At 44.6% G+C, this 22,128-nt stretch overlaps 1 protein-coding gene across 2 annotated transcripts in view; it reads left to right on the top strand.

Moving 5' to 3' along the window:
- Positions 1 to 21,502, top strand: part of LOC115179866 (DENN domain-containing protein 4B) — a 44,823-nt gene extending 23,321 nt beyond the window's left edge. The window contains exons 6-27 of one of the 2 annotated variants that reach the window (XM_029741744.1): positions 4,515 to 4,756; positions 4,911 to 4,977; positions 5,696 to 5,754; positions 5,942 to 6,086; positions 6,206 to 6,381; positions 6,506 to 6,606; positions 6,873 to 7,088; positions 7,308 to 7,453; positions 7,689 to 7,822; positions 8,285 to 8,399; positions 8,851 to 9,186; positions 9,303 to 9,447; positions 9,597 to 9,749; positions 13,514 to 13,751; positions 13,874 to 14,156; positions 14,316 to 14,596; positions 14,922 to 15,084; positions 15,184 to 15,423; positions 15,538 to 15,637; positions 15,739 to 15,904; positions 18,277 to 18,335; positions 18,443 to 21,502. In XM_029741744.1, the coding sequence (XP_029597604.1) occupies positions 4,515 to 4,756; positions 4,911 to 4,977; positions 5,696 to 5,754; positions 5,942 to 6,086; positions 6,206 to 6,381; positions 6,506 to 6,606; positions 6,873 to 7,088; positions 7,308 to 7,453; positions 7,689 to 7,822; positions 8,285 to 8,399; positions 8,851 to 9,186; positions 9,303 to 9,447; positions 9,597 to 9,749; positions 13,514 to 13,751; positions 13,874 to 14,156; positions 14,316 to 14,596; positions 14,922 to 15,084; positions 15,184 to 15,423; positions 15,538 to 15,637; positions 15,739 to 15,904; positions 18,277 to 18,335; positions 18,443 to 18,588 (3,711 nt within the window). In that variant the 3' untranslated portion in view covers positions 18,589 to 21,502. The remainder of the gene's footprint in view (positions 1 to 4,514; positions 4,757 to 4,910; positions 4,978 to 5,695; positions 5,755 to 5,941; positions 6,087 to 6,205; positions 6,382 to 6,505; positions 6,607 to 6,872; positions 7,089 to 7,307; positions 7,454 to 7,688; positions 7,823 to 8,284; positions 8,400 to 8,850; positions 9,187 to 9,302; positions 9,448 to 9,596; positions 9,750 to 13,513; positions 13,752 to 13,873; positions 14,157 to 14,315; positions 14,597 to 14,921; positions 15,085 to 15,183; positions 15,424 to 15,537; positions 15,638 to 15,738; positions 15,905 to 18,276; positions 18,336 to 18,442) is intronic. The other variant, XM_029741754.1, reaches the window with a different exon arrangement.
- The last annotated feature ends 626 nt before the right edge of the window (positions 21,503 to 22,128 follow it).

Raw genomic sequence — 22,128 nt, forward strand, 5'->3', positions numbered from 1 at the left:
ATCTTTGTTTTGGTGTTTTTCAGAGTCAGTAGAAAGGCCTCTTTAGTGTCCTACGTTTTCATAAATGTGACCTTAATTGCCTACCGTCTGTAAGCTGTTAGTGTCTTAACGACCGTTCCACAGGTGCATGTTCATTAATTGTTTATGGTTCATTGAACAAGCATGGGAAACAGTGTTTAAACCCTTTACAATGAAGTTCTGTGACGTTATTTGGATTTTTACGAATTATCTTTGAAAGACAGGGTCCTTTAAAAGGGATGTTTATTTTTTTGCTAAGTTTAGTCACTAAAGTTCACCTTTGATTGACCACCCTTTGTTTCTCCGTCTTTCTCTGTGGACAAATCCTGGACTCGCCAAGCCATGTCCTCTAGCAATCCATCCATCTTGGCTAGGTATCTACCCTCTACTTCCAGTTTTCTGTCTCCATAGGATCTCCCTCTTTTTGATCTTTCTCCTCTTTTCCTCCAACCACTCCCTTTCTCTCTTGAACATTCTGTCACATTTCTGTTCAAAAAGGGGTAGGTCCTGTTTTTTCCTCATATGATCTCCCTCTGCCTTCTGAGGGTGCTCTGCTGTTTGGGAGTCAGTGCAGGTTCCACTGTTTGGGTGTCAGTGCAGGTTCCACTGTTTTGGGAGTCAGTGCAGGTTCCACTGTTTTGGGAGTCAGTGCAGGTTCCACTGTTTTGGGAGTCAGTGCAGGTTTCACTGTTTTGGGAGTCAGTGCAGGTTCCACTGTTTTGGGAGTCAGTGCAGGTTCCACTGTTTTGGGAGTCAGTGCAGGTTCCACTGTTTGGGAGTCAGTGCAGGTTCCACTGTTTGGGAGTCAGTGCAGGTTCCACTGTTTGGGACTCAGTGCAGGTTCCACTGTTTGGGAGTCCGTGCCATCTCTCTCCTTTGTATGGATCTGTTAAGACAAAATGAAACTACTATAAGTCTATATGGAAATTTAGCCGAGACCACTTTCACATTTGCCTTCACTTGAAACGGAGCAGAAAAGCGAATCAGAAAATGCCAGTGTTTACTGAAGTTGGGCAGTGGTGTGGAACGACCTCTTTGATGGCTGACAATTTTCTTGTCGTCCTGAAAAAAGAAAATGTTTCCATATAATCATGCAAACAAGACCTTTACATTGATCAAGAATGGTTAGCATATGGCAATAGGCTGTAGTGTTTTGGTAATATTTGTGAGTTCTTATTTTTTATACTCAGTTATTGGCCTTCTTGGGCGGATAGACGCACTGCGTCAGCAATTCATTACATTCCCCTCTGCCTTCTGTGGGTGTTCCACTGTTTGGGTCACAGAGTCAGTGCAAATGGAACAACACTTAGCCTATATGGAGAGTATAGCCAAGACCACTCTCACATTTGCCTTCACTCAAAACAGATCTGAAAAATGAAAATACCAGTGCCATAATGAATGTATGGGCTGGTTTACCGAAGTTGGGCAGGGACGTCTGGTCCTGGATCTGCCTCTCACGGCAGACAGTTTTTCTCGTCTTCCTGAATAAAGAGAAGGTTTCAATTATCATTATGGGGGTGTGGGGTTATGGGGGTGCCACAGGGTTCAATTCTTGGGCCGACTCTCTTCTCTGTATATATCAATGATGTCGCTCTTGCTGCTGGTGAGTCTCTGATCCACCTCTACGCAGACGACATCATTCTGTATACTTCTGGCCCATCTTTGGACACTGTGTTAACAACCCTCCAGACGAGCTTCAATGCCATACAGCTCTCCTTCCGTGGCCTACAACTGCTCTTAAATACAAGTAAAACTAAATGCATGCTCTTCAACTGATCGCTGCCTGCACCTGCCCGCCCGTCCAGCATCACTACTCTGGACGGTTCTGACTTAGAATAATATGTGGACAACTACAAATACCTAGGTGTCTGATTAGACTGTAAACTCTCCTTCCAGACTCACATAAAACATCTCCAATCCAAAGTAAATCAAGAATTGGCTTCCTATTTCGCAACAAAGCATTCTTCACTCATGCTGCCAAACATACCCTTGTAAAACTGACCATCTTACCGATCCTCGATTTTGGCGATGTCATTTACAAAATAGCCTCCAACACCCTACTCAACAAATTGGATGCAGTCTATCACAGTGCCATCCTTTTTGTCACCAAAGCCCCATATACTACCCACCACTGCGACCTGTACACTCTCGTTGGCTGGCCCTCGCTTCATACTCGTCGCCAAACCCACTAGCTCCAGGTCATCTACAAGGCCCTGCTAGGTAAAGTCCCGCCTTATCTCTGCTCGCTGGTCACCATAGCTGCACCCACCCGTAACACGCATTCCAGCAGGTATATCTCACTTGTCACCCCCAAAGCCAATTCCTCCTTTGGCCGCCTCTCCTTCCAGTTCTCTGCTGCCAATGACTGGAACGAACTACAAAAATCTCTGAAACTGGAAACGCTTATCTCCCTCACTAGCTTTAAGCACCAGCTGTCAGAGCAGCTCACAGATCACTGCACCTGTACATAGCCCATCTATAAATAGCCCAAACAACTACCACTTCCCCTACTGTATTTATTTATTTATTTATTTATTTTGCTCCTTTGCACCCCAGTATTTCTACTTTGCACACTCATCTACTGTCAAATCTACCATTCGAGTGTTTTTAATTGCTATATTGTATTTACTTCTCCACCATGGCCTATTTATTGCCTTTACCTCCCTTATCTCACGTCATTTGCTCACATTGTATAGACTTATTTTTCTACTGTATTATTGACTGTATGTTTGTTTTACTCCATGAGTAACTCTGTGTTGTTATGTGTCGAACTGCTTTGCTTTATCTTGGCCAGGTCGCAGTTGTAAATGAGAACTTGTTCTCAACTTGCCTACCTGGTTAAATAAAGGTGAAACAAAAAAATTACAATTATGACAAGCACATGACATGGATCAAGAATGATTGGCGTATGGCATGAGATTAAGAATTGAGATTAGGGTAGCATGTTTTTAAAGCTTTTTTGTACGTTTTTTTTTACTCACAGTTATTGCCATTCTTTGAGGGATAGACGACACACTCCGTCTGCGAGTCATAACGTCCCTCTCTGCGTTCTGAGAGTAGTCCACTTTTTGGGACACAGTCAGTGCCATCTCTCTTTTGTGTGGATCTGTTAAGACAATGAAATAACTGTTAGCCTAGATTGAAAGTTGAGGTGGAACCAGTTGTAAAAATAAATAACTTTTCAGAAAATGTCAGTGTTCCTCCATACTGTATTAACCAATGAGTGTAAGGGCTGGTTTACCAAAATTGGGCAGTGGCGTGTGGCGTCTGATCCTGGATCTGCCTCGCTAACGGCAGACAGATTTCTCATCCTCCTGAAAATGTTTTATGAACATGTCTTGTTTTATGAACATGACATGGATCAATCTGATGCATATGGCATCAGATTAAGACTTCTACGATTAGGCTATCGTGTTAAAACAACATTTTCATATGATTATTTTAACTTACAGATCTTGCCCTTCTTCGAGGGACAGACGCACTACGTCCACAATTCATTATGTCCTTTTCTGCCTTCTGAGGCTGTTTCACTGTTTGGGTCACAGAGTCAGTGCCTTCTCTTCTTTTTCTGTGGACAAAATTAAACAACTCTCAGGCAAGACCACTCTCAAATTTGCTTTCATTTGAAACAGAACTGAAAAAGTTTATTACGGAACATCTGTGTTACTTATAAGTACAGTCTTATGTATTGGCTGGTTTACTGAAGTAGGGCAGTGGCATCTAGCCCTGGATCGGCCTCTCCCACGGCTGACAATTTTCTCTTCATCAGAAACTGCACTTCTTCGGGACATGGACACACTTAGTCCTCGATTTATTGCTTTGTTGAACAGAGGGTCCAATGAATGTGAAAAATCTGCGGAAATAGCAAGGTTGTCTCTTCAAAGGATTTTTCACAGACTGACGATTTTGGAGTATGATGCCCCATTGTTTTTGTTTGATGATATAGTATTCATCACTATGGTAACTCAGAACTCATCTGATTATGATCAGGGAATCAGCATTATGATTTATGACATCACAATGACATGCCAGTGAGGCAACCAAATTCTAGAACCAAATGGGCTGAAATATTTCTAATTCTACAAAATGCCATGTCCTACGGTGGCTGAGAATGTTCAGAAATACACACAAATAAATGTATATCAAGTGTGACATATTAACATTGACAAGTTATAATGCTGATAAATACCAACTATCTGTTGATTGTGTGTGTAGTTATTTACCAATGCAGCTATTCAATATCATGCTTGCCTACCTAAATTACATGTTTTAAATTGGCCCACTATTTAGACTTTGTCTGCGACAGCAGCAAGAAGCTATAAAAACAACAACAAAACCATTGCGATGGAAATGACTCCAGTATGAACTCGCTCACAGTTTAATTTAAAAAAATCTATCTAGCATTTGCTAAATGCTAACTGTTCACTCAGTTCAAAGCATCTAGCGTTAGCTGAATCCTTACTTTTTTAACAGTCCCGTTTCTCTTCCCGTCCCAGGTTTACGGTGCTGCCATCCAGTTCTACGAGGCGTTCCCACGGGAGTGCCTCTCGGAGCGGCAGAGTGTCCGTCTGGGCCTGGTGAGCGTGGTGGACCGGCGGCCTATCACCAACCGCACCCTGCAAGTGAAGAAGAGCGTGTGTGTTCTCTCCCACTGGCCCTTCTTCACCGTCTTCCAGAAGTTCCTCACCTTTGTCTACCGATACTCCATCTCCGGACCCCACGTGCTGCCCCTCGAGAAGTCAGTGGCCCTTCATGGCAAATATCAGCAATGTGTCTTTATGAACCTAAACTGGCTAATCTACTGGCTAACAAACCGTAGGCCTATTGGCTATTGATTCATGTTATGGCTGATTGTTTGGTTGATTTAGTAACATGAACTCTGCTCTCTCCAGGCACATCTCCAGCTTCATGCACAACGTCCCGTTCCCTTCCCCTCAACGGCCTCGCATCCTAGTGCAGGTAGGGACACCTGTCTTTAACTCAATTCACATTCTCTTATATTTATTCCTTATTAACACATCAAAGCATCAGAAAGGTAGAATGGAAAACCTTGCTAAGCATTGGTTTAGCTCAGGGCTATACAGCATTAAAACTCCTAATTCAAGTAAGGCATGACTGTGATTTATTAGTTGAGATAGGTGTTTAAGTGCTAGTTTAGAGCAAAAACTTCCTTGCTCTGTGTGTGCTTGTATATGCCTGTGTGTGCGTTACAAGCGGAACCTCAGCTTGAGTTCTATTTTGAACTTGACACCAGTAGCATTGTGGTGTTTCTAACTAAAGATTTGATCTCCCCCACAGGAAATGGGCTTTGAATTAATTGATGGTTTCTCTGGTTAGTGTGTGCAGATGGACAGGGTAAAAATAACACCCAATCAAAACAATCTATAATTTACTGTGGATTTAAAATAATTTCACATCACTGAATGATCCTTCCGGCTCTAGAAAGTAGAGATGATTGTTTAAGTTGTTTGGGGATTTCTAGAAAACTCAAATCAAGTAAAATGGGGCTTTTCAAACTTGATTCCTAATGGCTTGTTTCAAATCAACAGATATCAATTTGGTGAACGGTGGTCTATGAAATTAAAGCATGGCTAAACTTTCTTCCTTAGATCTATAGATTATTGTCCACCATGTTGGTTTGTTAATGAAAAGTGTGTGTGTGTGTGTGTCATTTCAGCTCTCCCCCTATGACAACCTTCTCCTCTGTCAGCCTGTCTCCTCCCCCTTACTGCTCAGGTCAGTACAGTAAAACTGCATTAGGTCGAGTCGCAATAAACTATGTGGTGGAATGCGTTATTTTGCGCTAGGCGCTATCGCTCCAACAATGGCTTAGTTTCCCCTGAGGGATTTCTATTATCATATTGAAGTGAATCCATTAAAACAATAATGAATTGATAAAGAGGCTGTTCTTTTCTGTCTGTAGTGGTGCCAGCTTTGTGAAGCTGCTGCAGAACCTGGGCCCTGAGAACGCCTGTGTCCTGCTGCTGGCCGTGCTGACGGAGCACAAACTACTGCTCCACTCTCTCCGCCCCGACGTCCTCACCTCCGTCAGCGAGGCCCTGGTGTCTGTGAGTTACACACACACGCCAAACCTGCACACACACACACACAAACCGCCACACAAACAAAGACATATAGGTACACACACACACTCATTCCAATCAAAGAATACACTCTATCCCTCCAGATGACGTTCCCTCTGCGTTGGCACTGCCCGTACATCCCCCTGTGCCCGCTGCGGCTGGCAGACGTACTGTGTGCCCCCATGCCCTTCATCGTGGGTGTCCACTCCAGCTACTTTGACCTCTATGACCCCCCTACTGATGTGGTGTGTGTTGACCTGGACACCAACACCATCTTTCAGTGAGTACACTGACCTTGAAGGACCTGGACCAGGATGCAACTGATGGAAGAGGAAGCAACAAAACCAAACATACACACGTTTGAAAGGAAGAAATCCACAGTTTTGTTTTCTCTTCTCCTGCAGAGCAGAGGACAAGAAGCCGTTGTCATGGCGATCGCTACCAAGGAAGCATGGCAAGATGCTGGTGAATACCCTCACCAACTTGATGAAGACTCTGGAGAAAAGTGAGTGATGGCTGGAGGCTCCATGCATGACATGCATTCTGTCAATCATTTTATATCATCTAGCCTAATTATTCTGAAGCCCATCTACGGACTGATGCTAGAAAATGAGTACAAGCTAAAACATATTGGTGCAATACATCTGACTCTTGATAATTCAATGTGCCAATGCTTTTTATCTTCATCATTTTCTCTCTGTGCCTCTCTCCACCACTATCCCCATTTCCCTCACTTTCCCTCTCCCCCCTCCCCACATTCCCCTCCATCAGTCTACACCACTGGCCAAGAGGAGGCCACCCTGGAGTTCCTGCTGACGGACTATGACTTGATCTACGGGCGTCAGAAGCAGCTGGAGCTGGAGATCCAGGAGGCCTTCCTGCGCTTCATGAGCTGCTTGCTGAGGGGCTACCGCGCCTACCTGCTGCCCATCACCCAGGCCCCCTCAGACAGGACCACCGACTGCAGCTCCCTCTTCAACCTGCAGGGTCAGTGTGGGAGGGAGTGACTGCCTGTGTGTGTGACTCATAACTCACAAAAAAATGTACACAAGTGTACACAAATATTATATAACTTTCTAGCTGAGTACGTGTGTGTGGGTGTTTTTACTTACGTACTTACTGTACTTACTGTGTCCATAACCAGCATCCCTGTGAAGCTAGTGTTTTAATGTGTGTCTGAAGTTAACCCCTCCCTGGCTCTTGCAGGCTTCCTGAAGTCTCGTGAACGCACCCACCAGAAGTTCTACACCCAGCTGACCAGGACCCAGATGTTCACTCAGTTCATCGAGGAGTGCTCATTTGTCAGTGACCGCCACGCCTGTCTGGAGTTCTTCGACGAGTGTGTCCAGAAGGTCAAAATCACATCTTCGTGTTTTACAGGATGTTTAAGCACCATATCTTATGGAAGCCTTTAGTGTGTTGATTCTAATACTGAAACCGGATGAGCCTTTTTGTGTTTGTGCAACTAATGGAAATGTGTGTGTGATCCCATTCCTGCCCTCTGTTGTCAATGTTTGTGTATACCTGTGTATGTGACCTGTGTTTGTGGTGTGTATGTGTGTGTGTATATGTGGTGTGCGTAAGCAGTCGGATGTGGAGAAGCCTGAGGAGGTGCGTCTAATAGACCTGGATGAGGCCCACAGTGGGGAGCACACAGTCTTCATCATGCCCCCAGAGGAACCCCAGGAGCCAGACGGTTCAGAGTGCCCCACTCACTACAGGTAACACAGGCTCTATATATAGCAGGGTCTTCATCATGTCCCCAGAGGAACCCCAGGAGCCAGACGGTTCAGAGTGCCCCACTCACTACATGTAACACAGGCTCTATATATAGCAGGGTCTTCATCATGTCCCCAGAGGAACCCCAGGAGCCAGACGGTTCAGAGTGCCCCAATCACTACAGGTAACACAGGCTCTATATATAACAGGGTCTTCATCATGCCCCCAGAGGAACCCCAGGAGCCAGACGGTTCAGAGTGCCCCACTCACTATAGGTAACACAGGCTCTATATATAGCAGGGTATGTGTTCACTAAGCTTCTCAGAGTAGGGCTAGGATCAGTTTAGTCTTTTAAATAATAAAGAATAAGAGGGTTGATCTGATTCTAGATGAGCACAAATAAGGGCCCCGGCACTTTACTGTCTGATGCTGTGACCAGTGACGGCGTGTTTGTCTGTTTACAGCTATGAGACGTTCCCTGTGCTCTGCATGGATCTGTTTGACCAGCCTCAGGACCAGCTACGTGTCCCTACCAAGGGGAGTGCCCCCAGCAGCCCTGCTCCACGGCGGACTAAACAGGTACAGACCCCAACCTCCGCACCAGGGCCCCAATACAACCCCACTGAAAGCCAACACAACCCCAGTGGATCCACTGCATCAAAACCACTAAGAACTATACAATAGTAAGAGGCTGACTAACGCAAATCAAAATGTATTAGCATCAATCAACTTGATCTGTTCAAGACTCCCCAGTTAGCTTTATGATAACCCAGTTTTCCACAGCTAAAGAGGGAACATGCTTCACTGTTTTTCTGTGCCATTTGAATTTAATGAGCATTCATATTTCATCCTTCATTCAATATTTAAAAGCAGGAAGCACAGTGGCGGCTGTGTATTTTGGGTGAATACCCCAAGCACCCTTCAGGGTTGTTAAGTTTGCCTACTAGGACACATAGGAACCACATTATTACGGCTTTAGTAAATCTAGATTGGATTACCTAACTCCTCTGTATCCCGCTCTCTCCTTTAGGAGATTAAGCTGGCACAGAAGCGGGCACAGATATACTCGGCAGTGCCCGACATGTGGTCCAAATGCCTGCTGGGCCACTGCTATGGGCTGTGGTTCATCTACCTGCCCACCTTTGTGCGGGCGGAGAGTGCCAAGGTGCGTGCCTTGCAAACGGCATACGAGGTGCTCAAGCACATGGAGACCAGGAAGGTGGTACTACCAGATGAGGTGTGTTACAGGATCCTGATGCAGCTGTGTGGGCAGTACGGGCAGCCTGTGCTCGCTGTTAGGGTACTTCTGGAGATGAAGAAAGCTGGGATCACACCCAACACCATCACCTATGCATACTACAACAAGGTGAGCCATTATTTACTTCAATGAAAAGTTGAACCCCGTCTGTGATCCCATCTGTAAGTGTTTGTATTTTTTTTTCTCCATATTGACTCACCTCTGGCTCGGCCCGCTGTCCTCAGGCAGTGCTGGAGAGCAAGTGGCCCTCCACCAATCAGGGTGGCCGTCTGCGCTGGGCCAAGTTGCGTAACGTTCTGATGGCCGTGGCGCAGTTCAGACAGCCAGTCAGACAGCGGCAGAAGAGTGGTTCAGTAGGCTCGCGGACAGGTCAGGACATATTTACATGTTATTTATTTTTTACTATTGTTTGTAACAAAAAATGGTCAATGGTTTTAGAGTGGCCTTTTTAATGGTTTAAAAAAAAATCATTATATATGTAAAAACAGAGGTGAAACATGTTTTGTCTTTTTAAAAAGATACAATGGACAGTGACCAACGGTCCCGCCCACAATCTAACCTGATTCGTCAGTCCAGCTGGAGCGGCCTGAGTGAAAGCTCCAGCCACGAATCGCTGACGGGGTCTATGGTGAAGAGCAACAGCCTGAACAGCATGAGAGGCTCAACAGACAGTGAGTGACGGATATCTATTATATAGAAATAGCAGTGTCATTGTAATGTTATATAATGGCATTGAGGAGGACACCAACTCAGTCACCGGCTTCATCAATAAGTGCATTGACGACGTCGTCCCCACAGTGACCATACGTACATATCCCAGCCAGAAGCCATGGATTACAGGCAACATCTGCACCGAGTTAAATGCTGCCGCTTTCAAGGAGCAGGACACTAATCTGGATGCTTATAAGAAATCCCCCTATGCCCTCAGACGAACCATCAAACAGGCAAAGCGTCAATACAGGACAAAGATTGAATCCTACTACACCAGCTCTGATGCTCGTCGGATATGGCCGGGCTTGAAAACTATTACGAACTACAATGGGAAACCCAGCCACGAGCTGCCCAGTGACGCGAGCTTACCAGACGGGTTAAATGCCTTTTATGCTCGCTTCAAGGCAAGAAACACTGGAGCATGCATGAGAGCACTAGCTGTTCCGGACGACTGTGTGATAACGCTCTCCGTAGCCAATGTGAGCAAGACCTTTAAACGGGTCAACATTCACAAGGCCTTGGGGTCAGACGGATTTCCAGGACGTGTACTCAGAGCATGCGCGGACCAACTGGCAAGTGTCTTCATTTACATTTTCAACCTCTCCCTGACCAAGTCTGTAATACCTACATGTTTCAAGGAGACCACCATAGTCCCTGTGCCCAAGAACACTAAGGTAACCTGCCTAAATGACTACCACCCCGTAGCACTCACGTCGGTAGCCATTAAGTACTTTGAAAGGCTGGTCATGGCTTACATCAACACCATCATCCTGGAAACCTTAGACCCACTCAAATTTGCATACCAACCCAACAGATCCACAGACAATGCAATCTCAGTCGCACTCCACACTGCCCTTTCCCACCTTGACAAAAGGAACACCTATGTGAGAATGCTGTTCATTGACTACAGCTCAGCGTTCAACAACATAGTGCCCATAAAGCTCATCACTAAGCTAAGGACCCTGGGACTAAACACCTCCCTCTGCAACTGGATCCTGGGCTTCCTGACCGGCCGCCCCCAGGTGGTAAGGGTAGGCAGCAACACATCTGCCACGCTGATCCTCAATACGGGGGCCGCTCAGGGGTGCATGCTTAGTCCCCTCCTGTACTCCCTGTTCACCCACAACTGCATGGCCAAGCACGAATCCAACACCATCATTAAGTTTGCTGATGACACAACAGTGGTAGCCTTCCCTGTGGCTCAGTTGGTAGAGCATGGTGTTTGCAACGCCAGCATGGTGTGTGCAATGCCAGGGTTGTGGCTTCGATTCCCACGGGGGGCCAGTACAAAAAAAAAAAAAAAAACAATGCATGAAATGTATGCACTCACTACTGTAAGTCGCTCTGGATAAGAGCGTCTGCTAAATGACTAAAATGTAAATGTGGTAGACCTGATCACCGACAACGATGATACAGCCTATAGGGAGAAGGTCAGAGACATGGCAGTGTGTGTGTGAGCAAGACAAAGGAGCTGATTGTGGACTACAGGAAAAGGAGGGCCGAACACTCCCCCATTGACATCGACGGGGCTGTAGTGGAGCAGGTCGAGAGTTTCAAGTTCCTTGGTGTCCACATCACCAACAAACTATCATGGTCGAAACACACCAACACAGTTGTGAAGAGGGCACGACACCGCCTTTCCCCCCTAAGCAAACAGTGTCAAAAAATGGTCAAAGACTCCAGTTACCCAAGTCATAGACTGTTCTCTCTGCTACCACACGGCAAGCAGTACCAGAGCACCAAGACTAGGTCCAAAAGGGTCCTTAACAGCTTCTACCCCCAAACTATAAGACTGCTGAACAAGTAATCAAATAGACACCCGGACTATTTCCATTGACACCCCCACTCCCCCTTTGTTTTTACACTGTTTATTATCTTTACCAGTACCTACATGTACAAATTACAAAAGTATTTGATCCCCTGCTGATTTTGTACGTTTGCCCACTGACAAAGAAATGATCAGTCTATAATTTTAATGGTAGGTTTATTTGAACAGTGAGAAACAGAATAACAACAACAAAATCCAGGAAAACGCATGTCAAAAATGTTATAAATTGATTTGCATTTTAATGAGGGAAATAAGTATTTGACCCCTCTGCAAAACATGACTTAGTACTTGGTGGCAAAACCCTTGTTGGCAATCACAGAGGTCAGACATTTCTTGTAGTTGGCCACCAGGTTTGCACACATCTCAGGAGGGATTTTGTCCCACTCGTCTTTGCAGATCTTCTCCAAGTCATTAAGGTTTCGAGGCTGACGTTTGGCAACTCAAACCTTCAGCTCCCTCCACAGATTTTCTATGGGATTAAGGTCTGGAGACTGGCTAGGCCACTCCAGGACCTTAATGTGCTTCTTCTTGAGCCACTCCTTCGTTGCCTTGGCTGCGTGTTTTGGGTAATTGTCATGCTGGAATACCCATTTTCAATGCCCTGGCTGAAGGAAGGAGGTTCTCACCCAAGATTTGACGGTACATTGCCCCGTCCATCGTCTCTTTGATGCGGTGAAGTTGTCCTGTCTCCTTAGCAGAAAAACACCCCCAAAGCATAATGTTTCCACCTCTATGTTTGACGGTGGGGATGGTGTTTTTGGGGTCATAGGCAGCATTCCTCCTCCTCCAAACACAGCGAGTTGAGTTGATGCCAAAGAGCTCCATTTTGGTCTCACCTGACCACAACACTTTCACCCAGTTGTCCTCTGAATCATTCAGATGTTCATTGGCAAACTTCAGACGGGCATGTATATGTGCTTTCTTGAGCAGGGGGACCTTGCGGGCGCTGCAGGATTTCAGTCCTTCACGGCGTAGTGTTACCAATTGTTTTCTTGGTGACTATGGTCCCAGCTGCCTTGAGATCATTGACAAGATCCTCCCGTGTAGTTCTGGGCTGATTCCTCATTGTTCTCATGATCATTGCAACTCCACGAGGTGAGATCTTGCATAGAGCCCCAGGCCGAGGGAGACTGACAGTTTGTTTGTGTTTCTTCCATTTGCGAATAATCGCACCAACTGTTGTCACCTTCTCACCCACCAAGCTGCTTGGCGATGGTCTTGTAGCCCATTCCAGCCTTGTGTAGGTCTACAATCTTGTCCCTGACATCCTTGGAGAGCTCTTTGGTCTTGGCCATGGTAGAGAGTTTGGAATCTGATTGATTGATTCTGTGGACAAGTGTCTTTTATACAGGTAACAAACTGAGATTAGGAGCACTCCCTTTAAGTGTGCTCCTAATCTCAGCTCGTTACCTGTATAAAAGACACCTGTGAGCCAGAAATCTTTCTGATTGAGAGGGTGTCAAATACTTATTTCCCTCATTAAAATGCAAATCAATTTATAACATTTTTGACGTGTTTTTCTGGATTTTTTTGTTGTTATTCTGTCTCTCACTGTTCAAATAAACCTACCATTAAAATTATAGACTGATCATTTCTTTGTCAGTGGGCAAACGTACAAAATCAGCAGGGGATCAAATACTTTTTTCCCCTCACTGTATTGTTATTTTATTGTTACATATCATTTGTTACTTTATTTAGTGAATCGTTTCTTAACTCTATTTCTTTTGGTTAAGGGATTGTGAGTAAGCATTTCACTGTGAGGTCTACAGCTGTTGTGTTTGGCGCATGTGACAATTACAATTTTGATTTGGTTTAATGTTTAATGTAACATAACACTCATCAAACAACTGTGTCTAATGTTTGGGAACCACCCTCCTAACAATTTCCACCCCACAGAGTCTAAGCTCTCAATGAAGGCGGTGCTCCGGAACGCAGGTGCCAATGGCTGCAGCGATCCCGCCTCCCGTAAACCCCCCGTGGGGCCACGAGACACATCCACCCCTTCTCCCTTTCCCCCTGGTGGTGTCCTGGTGCGCCGCGACCAGGTGTGCCTGTCCAACTTCTACAAAGACTGTGCCGAGACGGCCGACTCTGACCCAGACTGCAGCTGCCAGCCTGGGGAGAGAGACGGCAGGTGAGGGTGTGGAGAAGCTTGGACTGATATGTTTTTGGATTACAGTTAGAATATCACTTTGATATACTACTTGAGTATATCTCCCATTCTGTTCTTTCTGCATTCCTCTGTTCTCAATGTAGGCCACCTGGGCCTAGAGACACTGTGAGCCGCAAGGCCGTGGACGAGAACTACAACAATGTGTCACCGCCGAGTCGGGGCAGTCTGACGGGGAAACTGCAGCAGCTGCTCACGCCTACTCGCCATCGAGTCTCGGGGCGGCGGGCCGCCAGTGTAGACGCCCGACGCTCGGGGGGAGAAAACGGGCCGGTGCACAGGGTGTCGGAACAGAGACAGTCCCGAAAAGCCCAGGTGGCTGAGAGCCTACTGAAGGCTAAGGAGAGGCTCTACAATGCTACCTCTGAGGTGAAGGGACAACATGTGGGTTGTTGTAGCTTATAGTCTTACTATACTGTATTGGCCATCTGATTTAGTTTACTGTGGTAAAATGCATTTGCAGATGTAGGGAGAGTTATCAAACCTGTCTAAACATGCTTAATGTTCCTCCATCCTTTCCCTCTGTAGAGTTCTCTGTCGGTGGGGAGTGACGTCGACCTCCCTGACACCACCAATTTGGCCTTTCCTCTCCGCAAGTCCTGGGACACCAACCAAGAGGGAGCGGGACTACAGGTGTTGATGTCGAGCTGCTCCTTGTGTCGGAGCTGTAACTCCCTGGTCTATGACGAGGAGATTATGGCCGGGTGGACGTCTGATGACTCCAACCTCAACTCCAGCTGTCCCTTCTGCTCGACCACCTTCGTCCCCCTTCTCAACGCTGAGATCTGTGACCTAGGACCCATCAGCAGGTAGGACTACTCCTCTCATCATAACATCACCGTAACGTTTATGTGTGTCCCAAATTGCACCCTGTGCCCTATATAGTGCACAACTTTTGACCTGGGCCCGTAGAAGTCAAAATCCCTTCATTTTGACTCCTATTCTTATTCAATCTGTATATTCAGGGCCATGTACAGTCCTCACCATATCTATTTGGAAAGTGAAGCTACGGTTTTACTGTCTAAATACATATGGTGAGGACTGTGTAATGTACGGATAGGACTGTATGATTCTTAAACTGAATGAACGTTAGACATTTTCTGGCACCCAATCCTTTCATTTTGACTAACAAAGCGCTCACCACAGCCTGGAACGTACCAACTGGAACACGGAGGAGGAGGTTGAGAGCGCAGCCAAGCCCCCTGGTGGCCAGGAGGCCATCCTGGGTCACAACGGTGTGAGTGAGGACTCCAGCTCTGAGACCAGCAGTTATTCTGAGAGCAGCAGCGCTACCATGGTACTCTACCAACACTGGTTTATTTCTCATCTTTATCTGTTGGCTTCTGGGAAATATTCAGTCTTGCTATACCCACAGTTAACGTGTTATTGACTCCAGGGTTCATCAGTGGGCGAGTCTCCCCAGGTGACGGTGGCCTACCTGAGCCCATTGGTGCTGCGCAAGGAGCTTGAGAGCCTGCTGGAGAACGAGGGCGAGGCAGTGCTGGCACAGGGCCAGCTCCTGGACAGCCACTCCATCATCTTCTGGAACCTGGTGTGGTACTTCCATCGCCTGGGCCTGCCCAGCAACCTGCTGCAGCTGGTTCGCTCCTCACCGCTGGCCAACCAACTAGCACAGGTAACTCCGCTCCCAGGCTTCTCTTGGGGCCTAGTGATGAATTATTAGCATTAGTATATTACAATACATAATGTCCTCATACTAATGTTGAGCTCCTGTCTGTGTGTATGTCAGACTTCAGAGAACTCAGCAGTGAGGGTGAGGCTGCTGTGGGACACACTGACCCCTGACACAGACCACTGGCCCCCCCTCTACATCCTGTGGAGGATACACAGTAAGATACACACTTTATTCACTCGGAAATAGTCAGATGATACAGGTTCAGATCCTTTCATAAATTACATATCTCTCTCTTTCTCTCTTTCTCTCTCTCAGGTGGCGTACCCATGCGGAACCACAGCTGGCGGAGGCACAACCACCCCTTCACCCTGGCCTTCCTGGAGGAAGTGCTGCGCTGGGTTGGCATGAACGAGGTACACAAGGGAATCACCCTCTTCCTGGAAACCATTGCCAAGCACCCAGGCACGCCCAAGATACAAAGGTGAGTACAGGAAATGGCCTCTGAATCATGAGTTGTTGATTACATTTTTTGTTTGTGTGAGTAATAAAGTGGCTTCAGAAATTATTTACACCCCTTGACTTTTTCCACATTTTGTTGTTATACTCTGAATTTTAAATTGATTAAATTGAGATTTTTTTGTCACTGCCCTACACACAATTCCCCATAATGTCAAAGTTTTTCGAAAATTCTACAAATTAATAAAAAATTCTAAGCTGAAATGTCTTCAGTCAATAAGTATTCAACCCCTTTGTTATGGCAAGCCTAAATATACTGAACAAAAATATAAACGCAACATGTAAAGTCCCATGTTTCATGAGCTGAAATAAAAAAATCCCAGAAATGATCCATTTGCACAAAAAGCTAATTTCTCTAAAATGTTGTGCACAAGTTTGTTTATATCCCTGTTAGTGAGCATTGTCACCTGTCAGGTGGATAGACTATCAAGAAGCTGATTAAACAGCATAATCACTACACAGGTGCACCTTGTGCACGGGACAATAAAAGGCCACTAAAATGTGCCGTTGTCACACAACACAATGTCACAGATGTCTCAAGTTTTGAGAGAGGGTACAATTGGTATGCTGACTGCAGGAATGTCCACTGTTGCCAGAGAATTGAATGTTAATTTCTCTACCGTAAGCTGGCTCCAACGCCGTTTTAGAGAATTTGGCAGTATGTCCAACCGGCCTCACAACCGCAGACCACATGCATCCACGCCTGCCCAGGACCTCCACATCCGACTTCTGAGGAGTATTTCTGTCTGTAATGAAGCCCTTTTGTCGGGAAAAACTCATTCTGATTGGCTGGACCTGGCTCCCCAGTGGGTGGGCCTATGCCCACCCATGGCTGCGACCCTGCCCAATCATGTGAAATCTATAGATTAGGGCTTAATTTATTTATTTCAATTGACTGATTTCCTTATATGAACTGTAACTCAGTAAAATCATTGAAATTGTTGCATGTTGTGTTATATTTTTTACAGGCTAAGTTCATGAGTAGAAATGTGCTTAACAAGTTGAATGAATAGTGTTTAACATGATTTTTGGTACCTCATCTCTGTACCCCACACATACAATTATCTGTAAGGTCCCTCAGTTGAGCAGTGAATTTTAAACACAGATTAAACGACAAAGACCAGGGAGGTTTTGCAATGCCTTGCAAAGAAGGGCACCTATTGGTAGATGGGTAAAACATTTAAATTATGACATTGAATATCCTTGATGAAGTTAATAATTATGCTTTGGATGGTGTATCAATAAACCCAGTCACTACAAAGATACAGGCGTCCTCTCTAACTCCGTTGTCGGAGAGAAAGGAAACCACTCAGGGATTTCCTCATGAGGCCAATGGTGACTTTAAAACAGTTACAGTTTAATGGCTGTGATAGGAAAATATGGAGAATGGATCAACAACATTGTAGTTACTGTGCAATACTAACCTAATTGACAGAGTGAAAAGAAGGAAGCTTGTACATAATAAAAATATTCCAAAACATGCATCCTGTCTGCAACAAGGCATTAAAGTAATACTACAGAAAATGTGGCAAAGCAATTCGCTTTTGTATTGAATACAACATGTTATGTTTGGGGCAAATCCAATACAACACATTACTGAGTACCACTCTCCCTATTTTCAAGCATAGTGGTGGCTGCATCATGATATGGGACTGCTTGTAATCATTAAGAACTGGGGAGTTTTTCAGGATAAAAAAGAAACAGAATGGAGCTAAGCACAGAGGAAAACCTGGTTGTCTGCTTTTCACCAGACACTGGGAGAGAAATTCACCTTTCAGCAGGATAATAACCTAAAACACAAGGCCAAATATACACTGGAGTTGCAAGAAGACAGTGAATGTTCCTGAGTGTTCCAGTTTTTACTTAAATCTACTTGAAAATCTATGGCAAGACCTGAAAATGGTTGTCTGGCAATGATCGACAACAAACTTGACAGATCTTGAAGAATTGTGAAAAGAATAATGGGCAAATGTTGCACAATCCAGGTGTGGAAAGCTCGTTGAGACTTACCTAGAAAGACGCATAGCTGTAATCGCTGCCAAAATTGCTTCTACAAAGTATTGACTCGGGGGTATGAATACTTATGAAAATGAGATTTCTGTATTTAAATTTCAATAAATTGGCAAAAATTTCTAAACATGTTTTCACTCTGTCATTATGGGGTAATGTGTGTAGATGGTTGAGAAAAAAATCTATTTAATCCATTTTGACTTCAGGGTGAAACACAACAAAATGTGGAATAAGTCGAGGGCTATGAATACTGTACTTTCTCAAGGCAATGTATTGGTTATGTGATTGCACAATTGTGATCAATAGTACTTTGTGTTGCTTGTCCAGGAGTCTGTACAGAGAGATGCTCTTCCTCACGCTGGCTGCCATGGGTAGAGATCACGTTGGTAAGCAGCCTCTTTAAGACACTTTAAACACAGTTGGAATACTAGAACTTCACTATAGTTTCAGACCAACCAGGCTTATTGCTTACAGCACTTTCTCTGTCTTTTAGCTGCGTTTGATAAGAAATACAAGGCTGCGTACCAACGGCTGAGTGGCTCCTTGGGTCGCGGGGAGCTCCGCAGGAAGCGAGCCCAGCCACCTAGCCCCAAGGCTGTGGACTGCAGACGGAGCTTCCTGCTGCCCCTCGAGTGCTGATACCACCTGCAGCCTCCACCCACTCCAATCCAGATCCACCCCCATCGCTGCTGCCTCCGCTCCCTCGGAACACTGATACCCAGCTGCCAAGAAGAAGGGATGAGAAAAGCTAGACAGAAAACAACAAACAGAAAATTCTTGCTTCACATTTCACTTTGGACTTCTCCACTGTGCTGCCCCCTTTGCACAGTCTGGCCACACTATAAAAGCCCCCCGACTGTGCAACTGTACCTCACTGTTTTTGTTTGTGTGAACCCGATATCTACATTTGACCTTCATTCATTTCCATTGTGCAACTGGCCTTTGGACAGCTTCCTCAACAACTAAACACAACCCTCTCGGCCTATAGTTTGGCTACAGGGATTATTGGACCTGGTACTGTACATACAACCCAGCCCCCTTGGACTTTGCTCATTGCTCGTATATACATGGCCTCTGCCTCACCAATATAACTCATACTGGTTTGTAGGTCATAAACCATGCATTTCATATGTATGCAACATGTAAGGCATATTACCAACCTGCAATCTATGCATTCAATGTGAACATATTCTATAACTTGCATTGCATTGCTTTCAGACAGAAAATCTCATAAGAATGGGAGATGTCTAGTGATCCTTGATGTGATGAAGTGCCAATATCATCGAACTGTAACACATACATTACATTGCAAGGGTACATACCAATCACTCACAGTCACAGTCAAAACTTTTAGATTAGATTGCATTTCATGCCTCTCTTGCTCTTTTTCACTCTCTGGGAAGAATTCTATCAACTGGACATTGGTGGTAAAGTCTAACTTTGGGATGAGACTGCTTCAGCAAGTCTTAGCCAATCCAAACGAGGATGTTTACTCTGGGAGAGGATGATGTTGATTATCGACTTCGGGAGAGGATGACTTCGGGAGGATTATGTCAACTAAAAAAAATGTTGACTGGGAAAGGATGATGTCAAACCTGTGAGAGGATGATGTCAACTCAGGAAAAGATGTCAACTCTGGTAAAGGAGGATGTCGACTGGGAAAGGATGATGTTTCCTATTGATTTTGGGAGAGGATGACGTTAACTATCGGTTTTGGGAGCAGATGGTAAGCAGTGTGGATCAGCAATGTAATGGTTTGGTCACTATCACTATGGTTTACTTAGTGTGTGTGTTTTCCAGCTCATGGTGTGGAATGGAGCTATGGTCAAACTTTGGGTAAGGCAGGAAATAGCCTATGCAGAATCGCCAGAAAATGCTAACATCCGGTTTTCAGGGATACAGTATTTTCAAACTAACGGAAGTGGGAACTGCACAGGCGTCTCTATGCCTGCAACATTGTTAGGCAGGAAGTGGAGGGAGGGTGTGACTGGGAACAGACACTGACAGTCAAGGATAATCCACAAGTTACAACCAAGAAGGACCTTTCATACACGGACACACATACATATTGCATACAGGATTTATCAGTTGGATTGTGTTTTTAATTCCCTGTACTGTTCTTGTGAATTCGAAGTGTGATTGGGGGTTCTCAGTTCAAGAACTGGTTTTCAGTGATTGAGGTATTTGTACAAGAAAAGTGGCTGACAGAAGAAAAAAATAAAAACGTGTGCAAGGGGGGTTTATTATGGTATGTATGATGTCATGTGTTTTCTCACTTTTTATGCATATTTACCTCATCTCACACCTCTTCCCGTGTTAAACGGGAGTGATTTGTCTGGGAGGATGGTCCACAAGGAATGACTGTGATGGACCTTTAGTAGTAGTAGACTGTGATGGACCTTTAGTAACACATCACCAATTTTTCATTCACCACACAGTTATTCACCACACATTTAGGCAGTAGTATGTTATGGATTGTTGGCAGAGATTAAAGAACTTCAGAAGATCCACTTGAGTGGAAGGATTTAAAGAGAGGAAGGTACTTCACCGTGGAGCCCATTACCTACAAGGTTCTTGTTTTCATGTTCAATACCTGTGAGGCTTTCCCCTCATATTTTAACCCTTTATTTGTTGTGCAGCTTTGTATATGAAAACATATCAATTGCACAATGGATTTTTCATTTTCTTTCAATTTCATATGTTGTCACACTTAAATGCCTCTGTTACCGTCATACCTTGTTTTTGTTCTTGCAGTGTTATATAGCAGCGTCACGAGAGAATACCTTGTGTTCTGCCTTTGAAGATTGTGTGAGTGACATAAATTATTGTCCCACCTGGGGAGTAAAGCTGTAATTACAACTAGGGATGTGAAGTTGTAGGGAGAAGAATTTTCATATCTCATATTTTAGCCTTAGGGTGAGATATTTCAGATGGCACTGATATCATTGTGTGAAATCGGACCCTTATATCATTAAAGTACAAGAGAGACATTGTTTGCACACAGCCATCCAGTCAACAGGGATATAGACTGGAGCAAAGCATTGAGCATTCTCAACCAGTAGAGGGCAGTAGGGCATAGAGTCCAGTTCTAACCATTGGCTAACGCAACCCTGGTCTTGGAATTGACATGTCTTTAGTAATAACATGGTGGGAACCTGTTAAGTAATTTGAATAATCAGTGGTCATGACTTAAAGGAGACCCAAGACGGAATGCTGTTTAAAAGTTAAGACTGAGTTATTGTCAGCGTCTCTTGATAAAATGGTGTATAATTTAAGATTTCCCAGCCCAGAGTAAGATCAAAATAATGCAGGTAGATTTGTTCCCCAACGTAGGCAATATTACATTTATGGCTGCTATTTCAACGCATCTGACTGCAAGTGAATATAAGGGTCATTTATATTGTCTGTTCTTTTAATGGTCAAGTGAGCAAAGGAATGAAGAGAGGAGATCTGTATTTAAAATGTATTGTGTTTGCTGTTGTAATTTATATGGATGTGACTTCAGTTGTAAATGTCTTGTTTTATAGAAGAAAATACACACAGATTCCCCAAAGTTGAGTTTTCTTGTGTGATTTAATGTACAGTATGATTTTCTCTATGCCTAACAATAGTATTAGAGCGGCGCTGGATTACATCCTCAAATAGTATTCTCTGATCCATCTTTGTTCTGAACAATTGAAAAGCTTTCAGGCTAGATCAAGCCTCAAATATTGTTCAATTGTGTGTGTATTACAAAAATGTAAGTGTGTATATATATAGTTGTGGCCAAAAGTTTTGAGAATGACACAAATATTAATTTTCACAAAGTTTGCTGCTTCAGTGTCTTTAGATATTTTTGTCAGATATTACTATGGAATACTGAAGTATAATTACAAGCATTTCACAAGTGTCAAATGCTTTTATTGACAATTACATGAAGTTGATGCAAAGAGTCAATATTTGCAGTGTTGACCCTTCTTTTTCAAGACCTCTGCAATCCGCCCTGGCATGCTGTCAATTAACTTCTGGGCCACATCCTGACTGATGGCAGCCCATTCTTGCATAATCAATGCTTGGAGTTTGTCAGAATTTGTGGGTTTTTGTTTGTCCACCCGCCTCTTGAGGATTGACCACAAGTTCTCAATGGGATTAAGGTCTGGGGAGTTTCCTGGCCATGGACCCAAAATATCGATGTTTTGT

The sequence above is a fragment of the Salmo trutta genome, chromosome 3, assembly GCF_901001165.1.
Source record: "Salmo trutta chromosome 3, fSalTru1.1, whole genome shotgun sequence".
NCBI lineage: Eukaryota > Metazoa > Chordata > Actinopteri > Salmoniformes > Salmonidae > Salmo > Salmo trutta.